Source organism: Perca fluviatilis, chromosome 12 (genome assembly GCF_010015445.1).
Source record: "Perca fluviatilis chromosome 12, GENO_Pfluv_1.0, whole genome shotgun sequence".
NCBI classification, from domain to species: Eukaryota; Metazoa; Chordata; class Actinopteri; order Perciformes; family Percidae; genus Perca; species Perca fluviatilis.
This window is the reverse complement of record NC_053123.1, coordinates 12,931,469-12,948,219: the sequence shown is the minus strand read 5'-3', so window position 1 is coordinate 12,948,219 and position 16,751 is coordinate 12,931,469. Positions and strand designations below refer to the sequence as shown.

At 39.6% G+C, this 16,751-nt stretch overlaps 2 protein-coding genes across 3 annotated transcripts; one reads left to right on the top strand and one right to left on the bottom strand.

Moving 5' to 3' along the window:
- Nucleotides 1-673: 673 nt before the first annotated feature.
- On the bottom strand, nt 674-11,245 carry zgc:152951 (uncharacterized protein LOC569013 homolog). 2 transcript variants are annotated; one of them, XM_039818451.1, is made up of 12 exons: nt 11,144-11,245; nt 11,001-11,062; nt 9,294-9,536; nt 9,032-9,149; nt 7,719-7,871; nt 7,398-7,583; nt 6,125-6,198; nt 5,835-6,032; nt 4,710-4,847; nt 4,505-4,594; nt 4,251-4,394; nt 674-3,581 (listed from the first exon to the last, which is right to left on the bottom strand). In XM_039818451.1, the coding sequence occupies exons 3-12, from the start codon at nt 9,531-9,533 to the stop codon at nt 3,453-3,455; spliced, it is 1,470 nt and encodes a 489-aa protein (XP_039674385.1). In that variant the 5' UTR covers nt 9,534-9,536; nt 11,001-11,062; nt 11,144-11,245; the 3' UTR covers nt 674-3,452. The 2 variants fall into 2 exon arrangements, with proteins under 2 accessions (XP_039674385.1, XP_039674386.1); XM_039818452.1 differs by having other exon boundaries at nt 9,294-9,533.
- Nucleotides 11,246-12,112: 867 nt separating this feature from the next.
- c12h3orf38 (chromosome 12 C3orf38 homolog) lies at nt 12,113-14,412 on the top strand. The gene is made up of 4 exons (XM_039817041.1): nt 12,113-12,283; nt 12,749-12,924; nt 13,135-13,328; nt 13,621-14,412. The coding sequence occupies exons 1-4, from the start codon at nt 12,157-12,159 to the stop codon at nt 13,982-13,984; spliced, it is 861 nt and encodes a 286-aa protein (XP_039672975.1). The 5' UTR covers nt 12,113-12,156; the 3' UTR covers nt 13,985-14,412.
- Nucleotides 14,413-16,751: the final 2,339 nt, after the last annotated feature.

Here is a 16,751-nt window from a genome sequence, read left to right as displayed (position 1 = left end):
TACTTTTGGTAGGCTGCGGGTTTGTTTTTTTTGTTTTTTGTGAAGCACGATTGGGTTTGCCTGTATGACCGCAGGAATCACTCGAAGTCGTGACCAAAATGTCTGAAAATCTGCCTTCTTACTGTCACACTATTATTCTGTACAGTATACAAATTACTCACAATTGTATTAGTGCCAAGACTAAATCACAGTGTTACACTGTAAGTAAAGATAAACATTAAAGACAGTAATACAGTACCTTAATACTTTGAATTTCAAGTTTTCTATTTTTACTCCGTTTAACTCCATGACCTTGTCTGTCATGTAGAATATTTCACATGGGTCGTTTGTTATGTATATACTTTTGAGATGGTTTGATCTGTTTAATAACTTTTTAATGTAATGTTTTTATGGGACTGTGCACTTAAACGTGCTTATTTATATGTAAAAATGTTAATAGATTCAATTTGTAAAACTATTGATAATTCCCCATCTATTTTCTTAAAGAAAGTGATTACGTTTGTTTGAATAAACAAATTGAAACTACGCCTGTTGTCATGGATGACATTTTTTTTATAATTTTTGTTGCACATTCACGTAAGTCAAGAACCAAGGAGTTTTTCTTTTTCCTTTAGTGGCATCTGCTTTAAAACAGACATGTTGCATGCAGTGATATAAAGTAAAAGAGACCGTAGACAAACTCATACATTTTATTTTTTAGTTCAACATTGCATATTTACTATTCATAAACATATTGCTTTATTGTTAACCCCAGGAAAGAGGGAAATAAATAGAACTGCTTGTTTAAAAAACTTTTTGCATCACTTTTTCCTGATACATGAGGTCATTTTGAAAAAGTACAGGGATCAATAGTATATGTAAATAAAACCTTTTTTTTCTGTCCATTTTAGCCCACAAAATGTCTTCCCCTTTTCTTTCTCAGTCACTCAATAATGGAATTGAGTGTAGCGAAGCCAAGGGTGCACTTGTCACTGAATAAATGTATTGACAGATGAAATACAGTCAGATGTTTTAAGTCTATTGCACATATTGTATTCCAATATTAGGGTATAACTGACACTTTATTTGTCTAATTGGGGGCTACGTGTTAATATTTCTTATGGCTGAGTTTACAGGCTTGATACGAAGCAGTAAGAGAGGCAGTCCTGCTAAAGGCCAGCATTCAAGATTGGGAAGTTTTCCGGTATCTCATGCAGCAAAATGCATTCCAGTTTTAACACATGCTAATTTAACCATATGCTTTGGTGCTGCTTATCGCTTAAGGACAAAGAATCCTGACAGTTATAGTAATGTGCATGACACAATGTCTGGGCAAAGGAATATGGACTGTGCAGACAGAGTTGAAATTGTTAAAAACACAACATGCAGCATAGAGTGCATCGATGACATCAAACAACTTAATATCGTTTTCACTCACATACATTTTCCTTTGACCTGAGATAAGAAAATCCTTGAATTATGGAAACAGAGAAAGGCCCTTAAATAGTTCTTCTAAGCCACACACAATCCTTATAATCATATAGAGTAATTATATGCACTTAATGTGTGTCCATCACACTGGAAGATTTATTTTTAAATGAAGTCTTACAAACGTTTAAGGCCAGGTAAAATGGAAACTAATAAAATGTCGGGAAAAATAAATGAAAAGCATCCTGCACAGTTTTGTAGGCAGAAACTCAACACACCAAAAACCTGCAAACTCTAATCAAGACTTAAAACTGCTACATTTAGTTGTTTCCATGACTACTGATTTGGGTAATGAAGTTTCTGCAGACTCCCTGGAAATAGCTGGATAAATAAACACAGCCCAGTACTCTCCTACTGACCAACAGGGAACATTTTCTTTGTGAAAAAAGTATAAATATGTCTCAACAGCATTCAAAGTTAGTGATAAACATGCAAAGTGTCAGAGTGCATCCCAAAGGGGTGACGTTTTGATACATATTTCTATAATTCAAAATATTAACTCTATCTTTTACCAAATAACTGTGCCAAAAATACAGCAGTAGCACTTCTCCGATTTAAAATGGAAGACCTGGATCGTAAAGATGGGTGGACAACCATGTAGCTTCACGTGAAGGAAGGGAGAAACAAAACGCCACTAGGGGGGGAGGGGTTAGAAATGAAACCTGATCAAGACATGCAAAAGTCGGAGCGCTGCATCCGTCTGTGCGCTCTAAACGAGTAACACTTTCTTTTCTTATTCAGGGACCGGATCCTACAAATACGGGGGGGCTTCAGAGGATACAGCCCCCTCAGAGCCACCGCACCGCGCTACAGTTCCAGTCCGACCTGCGCCAATCGATTGGCAAGACACGTGACCATAGCAGCACCTAGCCAGATTTTGTTTGTCCAATGAAAAAAGGGCTTAACACCTGGGTCATAGATGTTTAGGAAAGGAAATAAATTACACATTTCTAAAGGCTAACATCTCGTGTTTTACAGCCACGAGCAAAGTAGTGTTTATATTTTAGTATTTAATGACCACGGCATGGGATGATATACTAATGTTCAATTAGCATTTAGTGTTGCAAAGTGCAACAGCTGTTACTCTCGTTCTCCCTGTAGAAAACCAGGTCCGCTTGTCTACATCTGCAGGTTAAATGATGGACCAGCCTGGTGGAGAATCTGCAGCCTGCTTAACATGAATGAGTGGGTTTGGTAAGTTCAAAGGGTTCTGATATGGCTTGTCAAGGCAGTGTGTTTGTATCATCTCCATCTGCTCGGAGTAAATGCTCCACGTAAATAGCCCGACGAGCGTTGTACTGAACCGAGAAGATTGTGATAATCTAGGACTCCTGAGTTGCTGACAAGTGTAAATACAAGGACTGGAGAGCATGGAAGCCATATTGATAAATGTTATTATTATTATTATCATTATTAAGTATGCTTTTGGTTAGCTTTCTCCGCGTTCATTTACTCTAAGATAATTTGGGGAATGTCTGTCAATTTTCGGGCTTTGACATTTTACAAAAGGACAGTAATAACAGAAGTCAATAACACGCTTAATGTGCAGCTCATCCTATTAATTTATGCTGCTGCAGTACAAAGTTTCTGTGTGCAGCTTGATTTTTATAATAGGCTCTCTGCTGTTACTTCAAACCAATACAATTTGAGTGTACAACTCATATACAGTTAAGACTTCCAAACAGAAGTTATCTGAGCTTACAGTAAGAACTTAAAGCTAGGATAAGCCTACAAGAGAAGTAGGACTTGATGGTACAGTGCAAATGCCCCACTTATCACCTCTTGGATTTACAGTTTGTTTTCGCATTTAAAATAAAAAAAAATAAAAAATAAACATTTGCATGGTTGAGGACTAGTGGATTGCATTTGGCAAGCACGTCATCACCAACCTACTGGTTTTTAAGTAGATGCAGCTTGGTAGAAAGGGGACAAATGCAAAGAGACGTAGCATATAGCTGGACGTGAATGTGTTGGTGCGGGCGTGCTCAGTGGGTGCTATTGGTGCTCCAGTCATAAGGGAGGAAGCTGACTTTGGTCTTCCCAGCAGAAAGGACACCCTGCAGGCTGGTCTTCTTCGGAGAGTCCCCCATGTGCTCCACCACCCACTTCAGCAGCTACAGGACAGACAAGGTGGCAGGGAAAACAATCGGTGAGGTTCACGGTCGGGTTAGTCTATATCGCTGTGGAGCAAGGTCTGGCAAAGCGAGACTACAGTCGGGTTGACGATTATTGGGTTTTTAATATCACCATCTCTTTCCGCCAGTGTATAGCCATGTTAACCATGGATTGTGACATTAAGTTCATTGACTTAAGTACTGTACTTAAGTAAAGTACCTCAATATTGTACTTACAGTAAGTATTTTATGATTTCTACTTTCCACTATATTTCCACTACATTTTGGAGGCAAATATATTGTACTTTTTACTCCACTACATTTATTTGATAGGTTTATAAGAAATTAAATAGGATATATTATTATAGGTTAAGTAATACAATTAGCCCCACCTTTACCAGCTGCAACATTCAAGTCATGTACACATTAATGCATCACTAATCATAATCTAGTAATGAAATATAGGATTCTGAAATGGGCCATTCTGCATAGTGGGTACTTTTACTTTTGGTATTAGTATATTTATAAGTATAAATGGGTTTGAATGCAGGACTTACTTGTAACAGAGTACTTTTACACTGTAGTATTGCTATTTTAAAAGATCTGAATACGTCTTCTACTACTGCTGTCGTCTGTGAATAAGACCACACGGTTGGCCGCCATAACTACCTTTTCATCAGTTCCTCCGAAGTCAGCTTTGTACCACTTGAATATCTGACTGAGTCGCACTTCTCTTTTCCCAGAATCCACCATACAGGCGTCGTCATTCTCCAGGAAGGCCTCAGCTGCTGTGCGGAGCTGGCTGTCAATGTCCTGATAGAGTTGAGTAGATCAGAATTGATTTCAGACCATTCAAGCCCTAAGTATTTACCAGATATGTAGATGACCAATATACCCCATAAGTAGTTTTGAAATGTGCTTACCTGTGGAGTGTATGTTTTAATTGGTGGGCAGCCCTTTGCGCCACAGTTCAAGGCAAAGTGAATGAGAGGCTCAGCATCCGGAAGGGCCACCTAGTGGACAACATAGGAAATGGAATTCCTCATTACATTAGTTGTTCTGCACACACAAGTGTCATTGGTGAAATAGTGAAATGTTCAGCTGTGATTTAACAGAATGTCTGAATACTTGTAGTCGTGGGTCTGTTTTGGAGAAGGGCCTTAGAAGCTGTGCGACACCTTTTCTGTTCCCTCTCAGAACACCATTCTCAATGTCCTGTAATGTAAACACTTCTCCTCCAATCAGGTAGCTCACATAGTTGAAGAACTATAAATAGGACAGGAAACAATATTTTAATGTAATACCATCCATTCCTGCTTAAATACGATGCAAATTGAATCAAAAAGTAAGACAATCGTAAATATAACAAAAGATTAAGATAACATGACCATTCAGGCCACTTAGAATGCATGTTTTCTTTTTTCTGTGCATCTTTATATTTCAGTCTGGATGTAATTAGTGTAAAGCAGCACCAAATATGGCTATCCTCAACCTCAATAGAGAAATATCAGCCGAGCATTATTATTATTTTTTTTTTTAAATAATACTTTTAGCTCAACAGTAACCGTCCACCTTTTGAACGGCTCTGGTTTCGGAAGTGATTTTCACTATTCAATAACTCCTCAGACATTTCATTAACGGCTTATATAAAGAGTTTTAAGCCTTGAGCCAAGCCAACCAGCTACGAAATAAATCTTAACCATAAAACATTTGATTCGGCACAAAAGAACATTTTGAAAACGGCAAAAAAGGAAAAGGTACAAGACTGTGTACATGAACGATCACAGACTTCAATGGTAGCAGCCCGCTCACTCTAGCTGTTTTGCAAGTTTGGTAAACATTTCAAGTCAAGTCAAGTAGAACTTTATTTGTCCCCAGAGGGGCAATTGGTTTCCATGGTAACAGCAAGCTCCACCAATCAGACGTCACTGTTATGCTTAGGTTTGTGGGTAGTGTAGAATTTCTCCATGACATCGCATAAAAGCATAGCAGAGCATAAAACATGTTTTTCTTAAAACAAGGTTAATATCATACTGACAAGTGGCTTCTACAGGAGCATAAACCTTTGTTTCACAAGCTCCTAGTCAGTCTACCTTGGATGGTTTAGACATAATCGCTAATAATCAAAATCCTTATGGAGAAAATGAATGGGATTTTTACTTCCGGAACCACACTGTTGAGCTCTATAGGGACTCTGTGGAATATGGTAAGGGCTGGGGATATTTATCTTTGAGCGCAGCTGTGTGATCATACCCTGTATCTTTGCCACATGTTGGTGGGGGCCCCCAGGCGTAGGTACCCATGGATGACCAAGGCATTGTAGATGTTGATGAAGAAGGCCAGCTTCTCCTCTCGACTCAGTGAAAGCAGCTCCACCCTCTGCAGCTGAATGGCTAGCTCACAGTAACGCTCAAAGGCAGGGTTGACTGACATGCCCTTGTAGTCCACAGACTGTGGGAGCAAGGACAACACATCAAGTACATACCCTTACAGTTAAAAACAACCATACCAACATACAGATGAATGCACTCATCACGCATTACCTTGCCATCAGCAGAGAGATGCTCGGAGAACAATTTCAAAATCAACTCCCGTACAAGCAAAGAGAGCTCAGCAGCTGAGAGAGAGAGAGAGAGAGAGAGAGAGAGAGAGAGAGAGAGAGAGAGAGAGAGAGAAATAGTTCATTTTTAATAGGTTTAATAGCATTTTGAGATGGAAAAAAAAATCAATATCTGAATGGTAAGAACAATTGTGTTAGCTTAAACCCCTTAAATCTTAACAATAATTGGATCTTTTTATAAGATATACTCAATGTTTTGCTGTAATGTAAAATCAACACAGTTCATAGCCCAATTTCAAAACATTAACCCCTGAGCTGGGACAACATTTTGGGGTTGTTACTGGGTGCTCTTACATAATCGGTAAGTGTATATTTAAAGTAGCGGTGAAATAAACCCAAGGAAAAAACCCTTAACAGCATAAAGATCAGACTAACCTTGATGTTGTACAAATGAGATTACCATTAGGAAACATTAACTGTGAGAAAAGCATGTTGCAGATAATTCCAAGAGAAAAAAAAAAAAAACGGCCAAGCATAATAATACTAACGCTTACAAAAGCAGTGTGATTATAATCACCTTGTGTTGTACTGCACGGATTAGCTTGTTAGTTAGCCTCTAGCGGTGTGCAACATTCAGGTATGAATATAATACAGAGCCAGGCAATACTGCATGTCTTACCACTACCACAGAACAAGAAAAAGGATTAATCTGTCAAAAAGTTGACAGCAAACCTGCAGAAACACAAACATGGTTTTGAAATAGGGCTTCAATGATATATATATTTTCAGGCCAACTTTTCATTTTTTCTTCAGGCGCCATCAGAATCAATTCAGGAGTTCTTGATACATTTGATAACAGAAATTATAGGACTGAATATAATTTACCAGTTTCTTATACAATACATTTTCAAACACAAACACTGGATTTTTTTTTTCTTCAAAATATGACATGTATTGTCACAGTCAAGCATAGACTTTCATGCTCATACTGCATCATAGCCATCATACAGGAGGTGGAAGTTACTGAGGGAATGAAGGCCTTATATATCAGATACATCATTAAGCTCTACTTCAGTTCTTCCCGCCACAAAGCTCACTGACATAATACACAAACCCAAGCAAACCCAAAAGGGTCATATACCAAGCCAGCAGCAAAGAAAGGACAGGAGTTTAGAGAGCATTTAAAGGACACCAGTCAGCGTGAACCTGGAATGCGATGTGTGTATGCCCCAAAGCCTGATCCAGTCCTGACCTACCCTGGATGGGACTGCAGGCTGCCGTCTGTCCTGCGTTGAGGGCTGAATGAGGGTCATCCTCCAGCAGCCTGTACAGTGTGTCTTTCCCTTCTCCAAAACTGCCATCCTGCTGCCCACAGCCACGCACACTGACCATGTACTTCTTCTGCAACAATGCTTGGCCAGTATTACAGGCCTCAGCACTGGCTAACACACACATGGCCACAGTCAAGAATTGGCAGATTGTTCAATGAGTTTCCAGATTGTTCTAATAACTTCTACAAAATCAAACTGACACAACACTAAAAGCCTGTTTTACTGCACGTCTGCAGCCTTACTTACCCATGCCCTTCTCTTTCTGCAGCCAGTCAACCAGTTGATGACCTGAGAAGCTCTTTTTGTACAAGGTCAGTCCCCTCCTATGACTGCCAATCACAGTGCCATGTTTCAGGTCCTCTACCACGTCCGCCAACTCATCCCTCTCACACATACACTCTGTGAGGGCAGGAATATGCCAAGCCACACATGTACAAACACACAAAAATACACATGTTCATTCATACCCACATGTATGAAAGACGAGTATGTGCAGTCTGAGCATGTGCACTTTCAGAAAGATTCCAAAGCAACAAATTGTTTATGTTGCTAATGTGTAAGTACAGTTTAACTTAAATAAACATATGGCATGTTTGTCATAAAAAAAATAAAACATTTTGCTATACAGGTATAATGGAGAAAACAGAGAATAACAGAGTAAGTATTGCACACAAATAACTTATGCATCTTCTCAAATGAATAATTCATGAGCACAAGTGAACAGAAAATAACATTAATTTTGTTTCCATTTTAACATACCAAAAGGAATGTCAAAGCTAATAGAAATATTGTTCAACAGGCAAAATCCTTAGAATGTAAATTTGTTTCTATCCAAAATCCAGACAAAACAGCATTGAATCCAAGGGAGTCATTTAGACTGACAACTTTGACTATTTTTTTATTTATTTATTATATCACCACATTCACTTTGGGCTATACAGTGGCCTGTATGTACCTAGCCAGAGCTGGCCAGTATTGCTGAAACAATGTCCAATGTACTGTCAGATAACTTATAATCAAGACAGTTGAGAGAGCAAGGACTAATGGAATGAAAGCTTTGACATAATGATATAAATACGAAGGAATACATTCTAGGTCACACCAAATTCAAATATTTCTCCACAAAAGAAGTTTAAGCACCCCTTTGGACAGACTTTGTTAACACAATAGGGAGCTTAAAATCACATATCATCAGGAACTGTGAGGTAGCCTGGGGCTGCTGGGCTCATCCTAAGCATCAAGTTTCCTATATCAACTGTCTGTGTCGGCAGAAGTGAGAGGAGATTAGCACACGCATCTGCTGTTACCCAAACATATATGCCAGCACTTAACGTAAACTACAGTTCCAAGTTCCTAGTTCATCTGAGTCAATGCCTCACATTAAGGAAGTTTTCCCCAGAGTGTGGTTCATTTCAAAACCCATTTCTGAGCAGATTAAACCAATCTGAAACTGATCTTGTTTTTAAACTAATCCTTAAACACTGAGCAAGTATGTGAAGACAACAAAAATCTGGAAAAAGCAAACGGTGTGTCTTTTGTCAGACCAATAAATCCCTCACCTCCATCAGTCTCCCCGGCCGTGTCCTCTGGTTGATTTTCGTCTGGTAGTGGCGGAGCATCTGCTGGAAGAGGCTCTTTCTTGACCACATTCACCAACCTCTGAAGCTCCTCAGGAGCCTGATATAGTGAAACACATACATTACATACAAGTTGAAACATTATTTTGAATTATAGTAGATGAAATTCTGATTCTTTTTTTTTACACTGTAATATACATTACAACAAGTGCCATAGTCAAATGAGGAAGTTTCCACTCCTCACCAGTTTCTGTAGGTCATCGTTGCCCCCAACATGAATGTTGTTGAAGAAGATCTGAGGGACCGAGCTGCGTCCTGTCAACTCCTTCACTCTGGCTCTTAGCTCCGGATGCCTTCCTACATCCACATCACATACCGGTACTCCCAAACGCCCCAGGGTGGCTTTGGCCTGCACACAGTGTGGGCAGCCCTGGATGGAGTACACCGTTACACGGCCCAGTGCACTGCTGTCAAACTCCTCCATCTGCTGCAATTATGGAAAGACAAGAGGGCAAAGAGTTTTAAGCTTTAGCTGTCCAGAGAAAAATTGGCTGAGCTCCATGTTACAAAAACAGTTTAGAGTTCCTCTTTCTGCTCTTGGCCACTGAACAAGTGTGGATTACAGAGTAGGTGTTTTATCCAACACATCCTAACTATGTTAAGGTCCTATTTAAATGTTACGTATATACACATTTTGGCCTGAATGAAGCCTTAAACTATTGCTTTCTCTGGGTCAGTTGGTGGTTTCACATGTTGATTTTTGCAAGATATGTTGATCTCTTTGAGAGAGTATTAATACGTTTTGGTCTTTATGTGTAGATGTGTAAGTGCATACTGTATGTGTTGTATATTCATGCATGCATACATGTAAGTTTATGTGCATACTTGTGAGATTGCCTTTGTGTATAAGCGCGCGCGCGCAACACCACACACACACACACACACACACACACACACACACACACACACACACACACACACACACACACACACACACACACACACACACACACACACACACACGTTGTGGGTTTGGTTCGTTTGTGCTTTGTGTTCCCTGAGGAAGGAGACAGTTCGCCAAATGTTTTTGCACGATACTGAAGGATTCAAGTACTTGTCCTCAAGTTTCTGTACTTTGAATGATATCTAATAGTAGTTTAGAGTGGTGTTCTCCTGCTGAGGGATTTAAACCAGCAATGTCACAGTCCTTTATAACTTGAGAGGTGATATAAGTTGAGGAACTTTTTTTTGCCTGACTTACTTCCTCTCAGCTCATTTCTACTGATTTTGTAAGAAGTTAGCCAATGACACAGTTCCTCATTCATTGTTACACAGCTATGGGCCAGCAGTCAGGTCAAGTGCTAGATCACACCTCATGTTGGGGGCAAGGTACAAGTTGTCCTAGTTTCTCAACAAATTTGATTTCCTTATTGAAGTAGTTAGTGCGGTTAGTTTAAGAAGTGAGACCATACAATAAGCATATAAACTGTCCCCGAGTGACTTCACAACAAATGTTCTAATTTTGGAAGTGGTTTAGTAAATTACCGTTTTTCTCGGATTTTTTTATTAAATTAAGAAATGAAACGCCACTGTAAGGTTGTTTGAGAACCCCGATTTGTAGATTTGCACTTTTTGTTTTAGAAAAAAGTTCAATTTTAAGGGGTGTAAAGCGTTACCAACAAGCAAGACTAAAGTTATATTAAATTCCTAAAGTTTGTTACGGAGTTCAGCAAGGGGATACATTTGTCTGTTTCAATAACTGAAAAGCAATATAACTGACAATACTATAACAATTATTAAATCATTACACAACTCATTTAGTGGCATATGAGTAACACTTTAACGCTGAATATACGTTAACGTTAACCGTATACAATACAACTAAACCAGGGAATGGCGTTAACAAGCTAACTTATTGTGGATATATTAGCAAATGATAACGGTACGTTACCTTTTGGCGATTGACTCCCTTGCGTAATTCGGCAGTACAATTTTAAAACTCTGCTCCTAGTCCTGTTAATGAAAACATATTAGTTAATACATATGTTATGCATAACACCAGCTGAGAGGTCGCTTATCTTGCAGGTAAATTACCCAGTTGCACTGGCAGTACATCATCATTGCGCAGGCTAGCCCATATTAGCTAGCTGCTTTGGTTAAGCTAGCTATCTTGTCTTATGATGCCTTCAGGTGCTCCTCGTAAACTTATTATCTAGAGTGCTTGTCTATAAATGATACCCCTAAAAGTCTATGGATAACACCATAGTTAAAGAAAGGATAACATCCATAATATCAATTCCCATTACAAACCACAATCACTTGTTTTGACATGACAACAGTTTATTTATTCTGTTAACTCCATTCTGTCTTTTCTCCTGGATGAAATTTGCTCTTTTTTTGTGGCCAATAAACATACAGAATAGTATTAATTATCGTCTGACCATAAAGGAATTACTTTAAATTGTATTAGTAAACAATTCCAGATTATCTTAAAAGACACAGCAGAAGATGTGACACACTGTATTTATGCAGTTTAGTGCTGTCAGCCCTAGACCTCTGCCACCAGATATGTTGAGCCAAACCATGCTTGTCTCTTAACAGGTATGGTTGCAAATGTCTTTTAAATATGTGGCGTATGTCATTATGCTTGGACACATGCTCTTTGATCACATTGCTTAAACTGGGAATTGATTAGCAAGATCCTGGTGAATTATTATTATTATTATTATTATTATTATTATTATGAGAGATTATCTGTAGGTTTAATGAGTGGCATTTAAAATGAGGTGTTTAGTTTGTCCCACTACAACTAATGTATTGGTAAGATGTAACGTGAATGCCAGCAACAAGTTATAACACAGACTGTATAAAATAGGTTAGAACTAAGTAGTAGTTAGGGTTGTTTGTGTGTATTTCAACCTGAAACACCGACTTATACCTATCGGTATAATAAATGCAGCTTCTTGTCTTTTGCTGGACTGCCGTAAAAAGGCAACAATGGCTTTTCGCGGAACGTTCTCCCACTTATACATGTTCCTGTACGGACACATTTCTAGTAGGACACGAATGGACGAGGAGAACAGAAACGTTGTTTTCGGGTGTCGAAAATGTCAACACTGTCAGAAACAGAGCGCGCAGGATGTACAAAGATACTGAAGTCTATGTCAAAATGCGACTTGCTCTCACTTTGTGACACAGTCACGAATAAGTTGATAGTTGTGGAAAATGTTACAGGTAACGTTATGCTTTCAATCTGTTAACTTAGCTACGTTACCAGACAGCAAGGAGCAAGTTAGCTAGCTAGCATACTATTAGTTAATTACACTTCATTTTCTGATATGTCAACAGACAGGTTAATGTCAAACATATATATTTCATAAGTTAAAAGTTTATACGAGCGGTTGTTAAGACCTCCACCGCTGTAAATACTTAAGGGTTAGCTCTCGTCTTGCCCCAACGTAACAGAAGGGTTGGCACGAACTAATTATAAAACGCGGAAGTAGAATCAGATCAGCGAGTCACAACAAGTTTACCAATAAGGAATGCATTTTCGAAAATTGACTTAATTAGGCATAAGCTGACACCAGGGACACCAGAACCGGAACTGCTGATGCTCTTTAACGTCTGCCTAAAGGATATTATGTTCAGATAATAAAAACATCCAATCGTCTTGACCCTTACGTTCATCTATTCATATAGAGGCTACGGATACTATTCTCTTATACACTCAAAATGCTGAGGAGCTCCTGAAGAGGAAGAAGGTTTATCGTGAACTCATATTCAAGTACCTGGCCCAAGAAGGTGTGGCGATGCCCCCAAACAGCGAGAAACACCAGCTCGTGAAAAGGACACTGGAGCTTTGGTCATCTGGGAAGGTAGGGACAGGAGGTCAGGTCAGACATCCCAGATATGTTGACACGGTTGAATATGTTTAAGTAAGATGGTGATGGTGATATTACGTTATGGTGTCAATAGATAGCTGTTGACAGCATGTGTTATTTGAACATGACTACTAAAACGTAATCCAGGCACAGCTTGGCTATGTGTTCGAGTAAGCTATATCAATAATGTCTCATTTCTTTAAGACCGTGGTTGACAAAAGCCTTCCAGGAGAGACAGATAAGGCTGAGGTGGGCTTTGACCCAGTGGTCCTCGGCCAGCAGTTCTGCCAGTGGTTCTTCCAACTCTTAAACAGTCACAACCCCTTGCTGGGCCAGCCGCCTCAGGACTGGGGACCGCAACACTTCTGGCCAGATGTGAAACTACGCCTCTTCTCTGTGTAAGAAAGCCATTATAATGCCATGTAAGGCCATTGAAATTAACCTACTGGTGATGTGTGTGTTGTTAGCTTCTCTGTGTTCACAGCAGTTATATGTTTTGGGCAGGCCTCAGCTGCACCAATTGTTTGTCACCTATTTTTTTCTGCAAATAAAAGTACCATCATACTAATTTGAAAGATGTGATAAGCACATAGAAGCTTGAACTTGACCTGTGTTTTACAATAGTTACAATTAACTTGAGGAAAACTCCAAATTTAAACTGTGATGACAGAGCTGTGTCCCCCTTTTCAGAGCTGGCCACGAACAGATGGACGAGTTCCTGGGTGCTGAACTGGTTAGCAGTCGTCTCCTGGCCTTGACTGGGGATGAGCACCTTCTCCTCAGTCCCAACATGCAGCCTAGTGGCCTCAGGACGCTAACCTCCCCACATGGCCTGGTACTAGTGGCTGTAGCTGGGACCATCCACAGAGGCGAAGCCTGTCTGGGCATCTTTGAGCAAATATTTGGCCTCATCCGCTCTCCGCTGGAGAAAAACTGCTGGAAGATCAAGTTTGTTAACCTGAAGATCAAAGGGCAGGATGCTCTGGGTGGGACAGACATGGTAGCGCCTGCCTTGAGTTACAACTCCACCGAATTGCAGCTTCTCTGCAGTTGACGACTCATCTAACTTGCCCAAATGCATTTATTCAGGCAGTTGTTTCAGAGATTAGAACATGGCATTTGTACTGTCACAAACCACTCTCCTAACTTATGTTTAGCATGTCAGGATGTAGAGGTAGGTGGACATTATTGCATCTAAGTCTGCTTGGTACATCACTGATGTAACATCAACACATGACAAAGTTTGAGAAAAGGTTCCCTTATTGTTTTCTGCTTTCTATAAAATGGAAATCTGCTGCTTCTAGATAAAATGTAAATACAGACATGGGTATGCTTTTGTAAATATGTATGATATCAAATATAAAAAATATATTAACACTTGTGCTCTATACAGTAATGACAAGTAGGGAAATACTTGCAAACAGAATAAATAGCATGTGTTCATTTGACAATACATTCTAATAAAATTGATTTTGAACATAATCTAAGATCGTTGTGCTTTCATATGATGAGTAAAGGTCAGCCCATAATGTTTGGAGGTGTACTGTATTAGGATAATACACTCTCACGTTGTGAGCTTGTAATCATGCAAAGGTCTGTTCTGGGTATATCAAGCCTCCCGTCTCATGCCTGGACATTAGGGGGAAATCAGTCCTCAGCGATCCAATATAATTGATACAAAGTGAAAATAAATGTATTACTTTTATTAAAAAGATTAGTTTGTTTTTAATTTAAATGTCTGGAAGAGCTTAGTAATTTAATGTTTTTTGTAAAAAAAAAAAAAAAAAAAAAAAAATATATATATATATATATATATATATATGCAAATGTAACTGATTGTGTTAAGTGGGCTTATCGTCTCGTATGGGTCACAGGCCCCTGAATTGATTCGAATTGAAATCATATCGTGGCAGAGTTTGTGATATCAGTAAATATTGTATTGCCCTAAGAATTGATATATGGTATCATGATAAAACATGATTTACACCTCTACTCTTAATAACTATATTGTGAGTAATTTGTGCTTTTTATAATGTGCCACTATAGTTCTCTCTTGAGTTAAACAGACGCTTTTGTGATGTTTCCTTGATGGTGACTCTTTTTCTGTGTGCCGATCTGGCGGACACGTTCTGCTTCATGATGAATCGGGCAGAAGTTGAAGGAGCTGATGGGATAACATTTCACTGGAATTGTAACTTGTACAATTCCATGTGACAAATAACGATTGATTGATTGATAGTGCATATTGCTGGGGTGGCCTATAGCTCCCCAGTAAGAGCGTTTGTTGATTGTCATATTATTTAGCCAGTCAAATTTCGAGTTTATATGGAGTTTCGTATGGTCCTTTTTCACAGCAGACATTTTGACTAAAGCACAGCTGAAATTGATAACCTTAACGATGGCTCAATCCAGTCAGTAAGCTATTCATAGTAGCATACAATACCACCTCTAAGTAATGCAGCCATCATTAATGGTTTTTACACCTGGGCTTTTCTTCTATGGATGTAAATGTCTGCCGAAAAGTCTAGCTGGCTGGCCCAGCCGCAGACCCACTTGGCGTGGCAATAGTGGTCGATTGGTTAGGGTAAAGGCATTTGACCTTGAGTGGTTAAAGTTAGGATAGCCGATTGGTCAGGGGATAGGATCTGAACAAATCAGGTTAAGTTACCTTGTGTAAGCATGGACGCCTGGCCAGTAGTAGCTATCGAAGGACGGGTCTTGGCGTGGCCATAGTGGGAAAAAAGATATTGCGCCCCAGCCACCTCCATGTTTCCATAGACAGTATATAAACTGGACCAACAGATCCTGTTGCTCTGGACGGAGACCAGTGAAGGATATTAGAAGCACTTTTCCGGTGAGCGCTGAGAGTTACTGCGCAGCCTCCAACTGAGCTTGAAGACATAGATGTGACGTGAGCAACCTGTCTGAAAGTTGTAAGTCTTCTGGTAGCTGTGCCAAGAGAAATCTCAATCATTCCCAATCTTACAGACACGGACGGAGAGTGTAGGTATTTGTAAGGAGATAAAATAGGCACAGGCTAATTATTGCTAACTAAAATGCTAGTTAACATTAGTAATTAAACTAAACAGCTAATGTAAGTTGAAACTGCCTGCGAGCTTCTCCTGTACTGTACGGTAATTCCTCTACTATGCGATAGTAAGTCGCGTGGTTATGACACAATCGTTAGCCTATTTTTACAAAAACGTCTGCTACGGAGCCATAACATGAGATACGAGGTAATGGAGCCTTTTATACATTGTCGTGTTTCTTTAGAAATAAACAATGGACAAATAGTCTTTAAACGCATCAGATGTAAGGTTATTCGCTGAAAAAGTGGCGCCAAAATAAATGGCAGTCAATGGAATGCTAACGGGAGGTGGTTGGTAGCATCAAAATGGCGCCATAGGAGCTACGCGTGCATTTTTCGAGCGACAACGCTAGCGAGTAGTATGAAAGGCCGAAAATCTGCATAGGGAGATTGGTTGGGGTTCCTAAACCCAACCTGTCCGCTGTATATGGCCATCCTGTTGTTCTTTTCCTAAACCCAACCTGACTCCTGTATATGAGCGTCCCGTCCTGTTCTTCTTTTCCTAAACGCTACTCGTTTTTGTCCCGCCCAGCCACGACCTTTTCCTTAACTTAAGGGGCCGTGGGCCCATCACGGAATTTTCGGCGATTCTGTGAAACTGCCACAGATTTTGAGTTAAGGGGCCGTGTTCATTTCACGGAATTCTGTGAGATCAGGTTGCAGCGTTCTATTTTTCCTGGGGCACAGTGTAATTTGACACAAAAATGCCTGATGGATGTAAGTCTCATTGGGC

Coding starts and splice junctions, on each gene's coding strand:
- zgc:152951 (XM_039818451.1), bottom strand. CDS start 9,533: ATGGAGGAGTTTGACAGCAGTGCACTGGGCCGTGTAACGGTGTACTCC. Junction 7,584..7,718: donor GCAGAAAGAGAAGGGCATGG/GTAAGTAAGGCT, acceptor TGTGTGTGTTAG/CCAGTGCTGAGGCCTGTAAT. Junction 4,395..4,504: donor TTAAAACATACACTCCACAG/GTAAGCACATTT, acceptor CAACTCTATCAG/GACATTGACAGCCAGCTCCG.
- c12h3orf38 (XM_039817041.1), top strand. CDS start 12,157: ATGTCAACACTGTCAGAAACAGAGCGCGCAGGATGTACAAAGATACTG. Junction 12,284..12,748: donor AGTTGTGGAAAATGTTACAG/GTAACGTTATGC, acceptor CTATTCATATAG/AGGCTACGGATACTATTCTC. Junction 13,329..13,620: donor AAACTACGCCTCTTCTCTGT/GTAAGAAAGCCA, acceptor CCCCCTTTTCAG/AGCTGGCCACGAACAGATGG.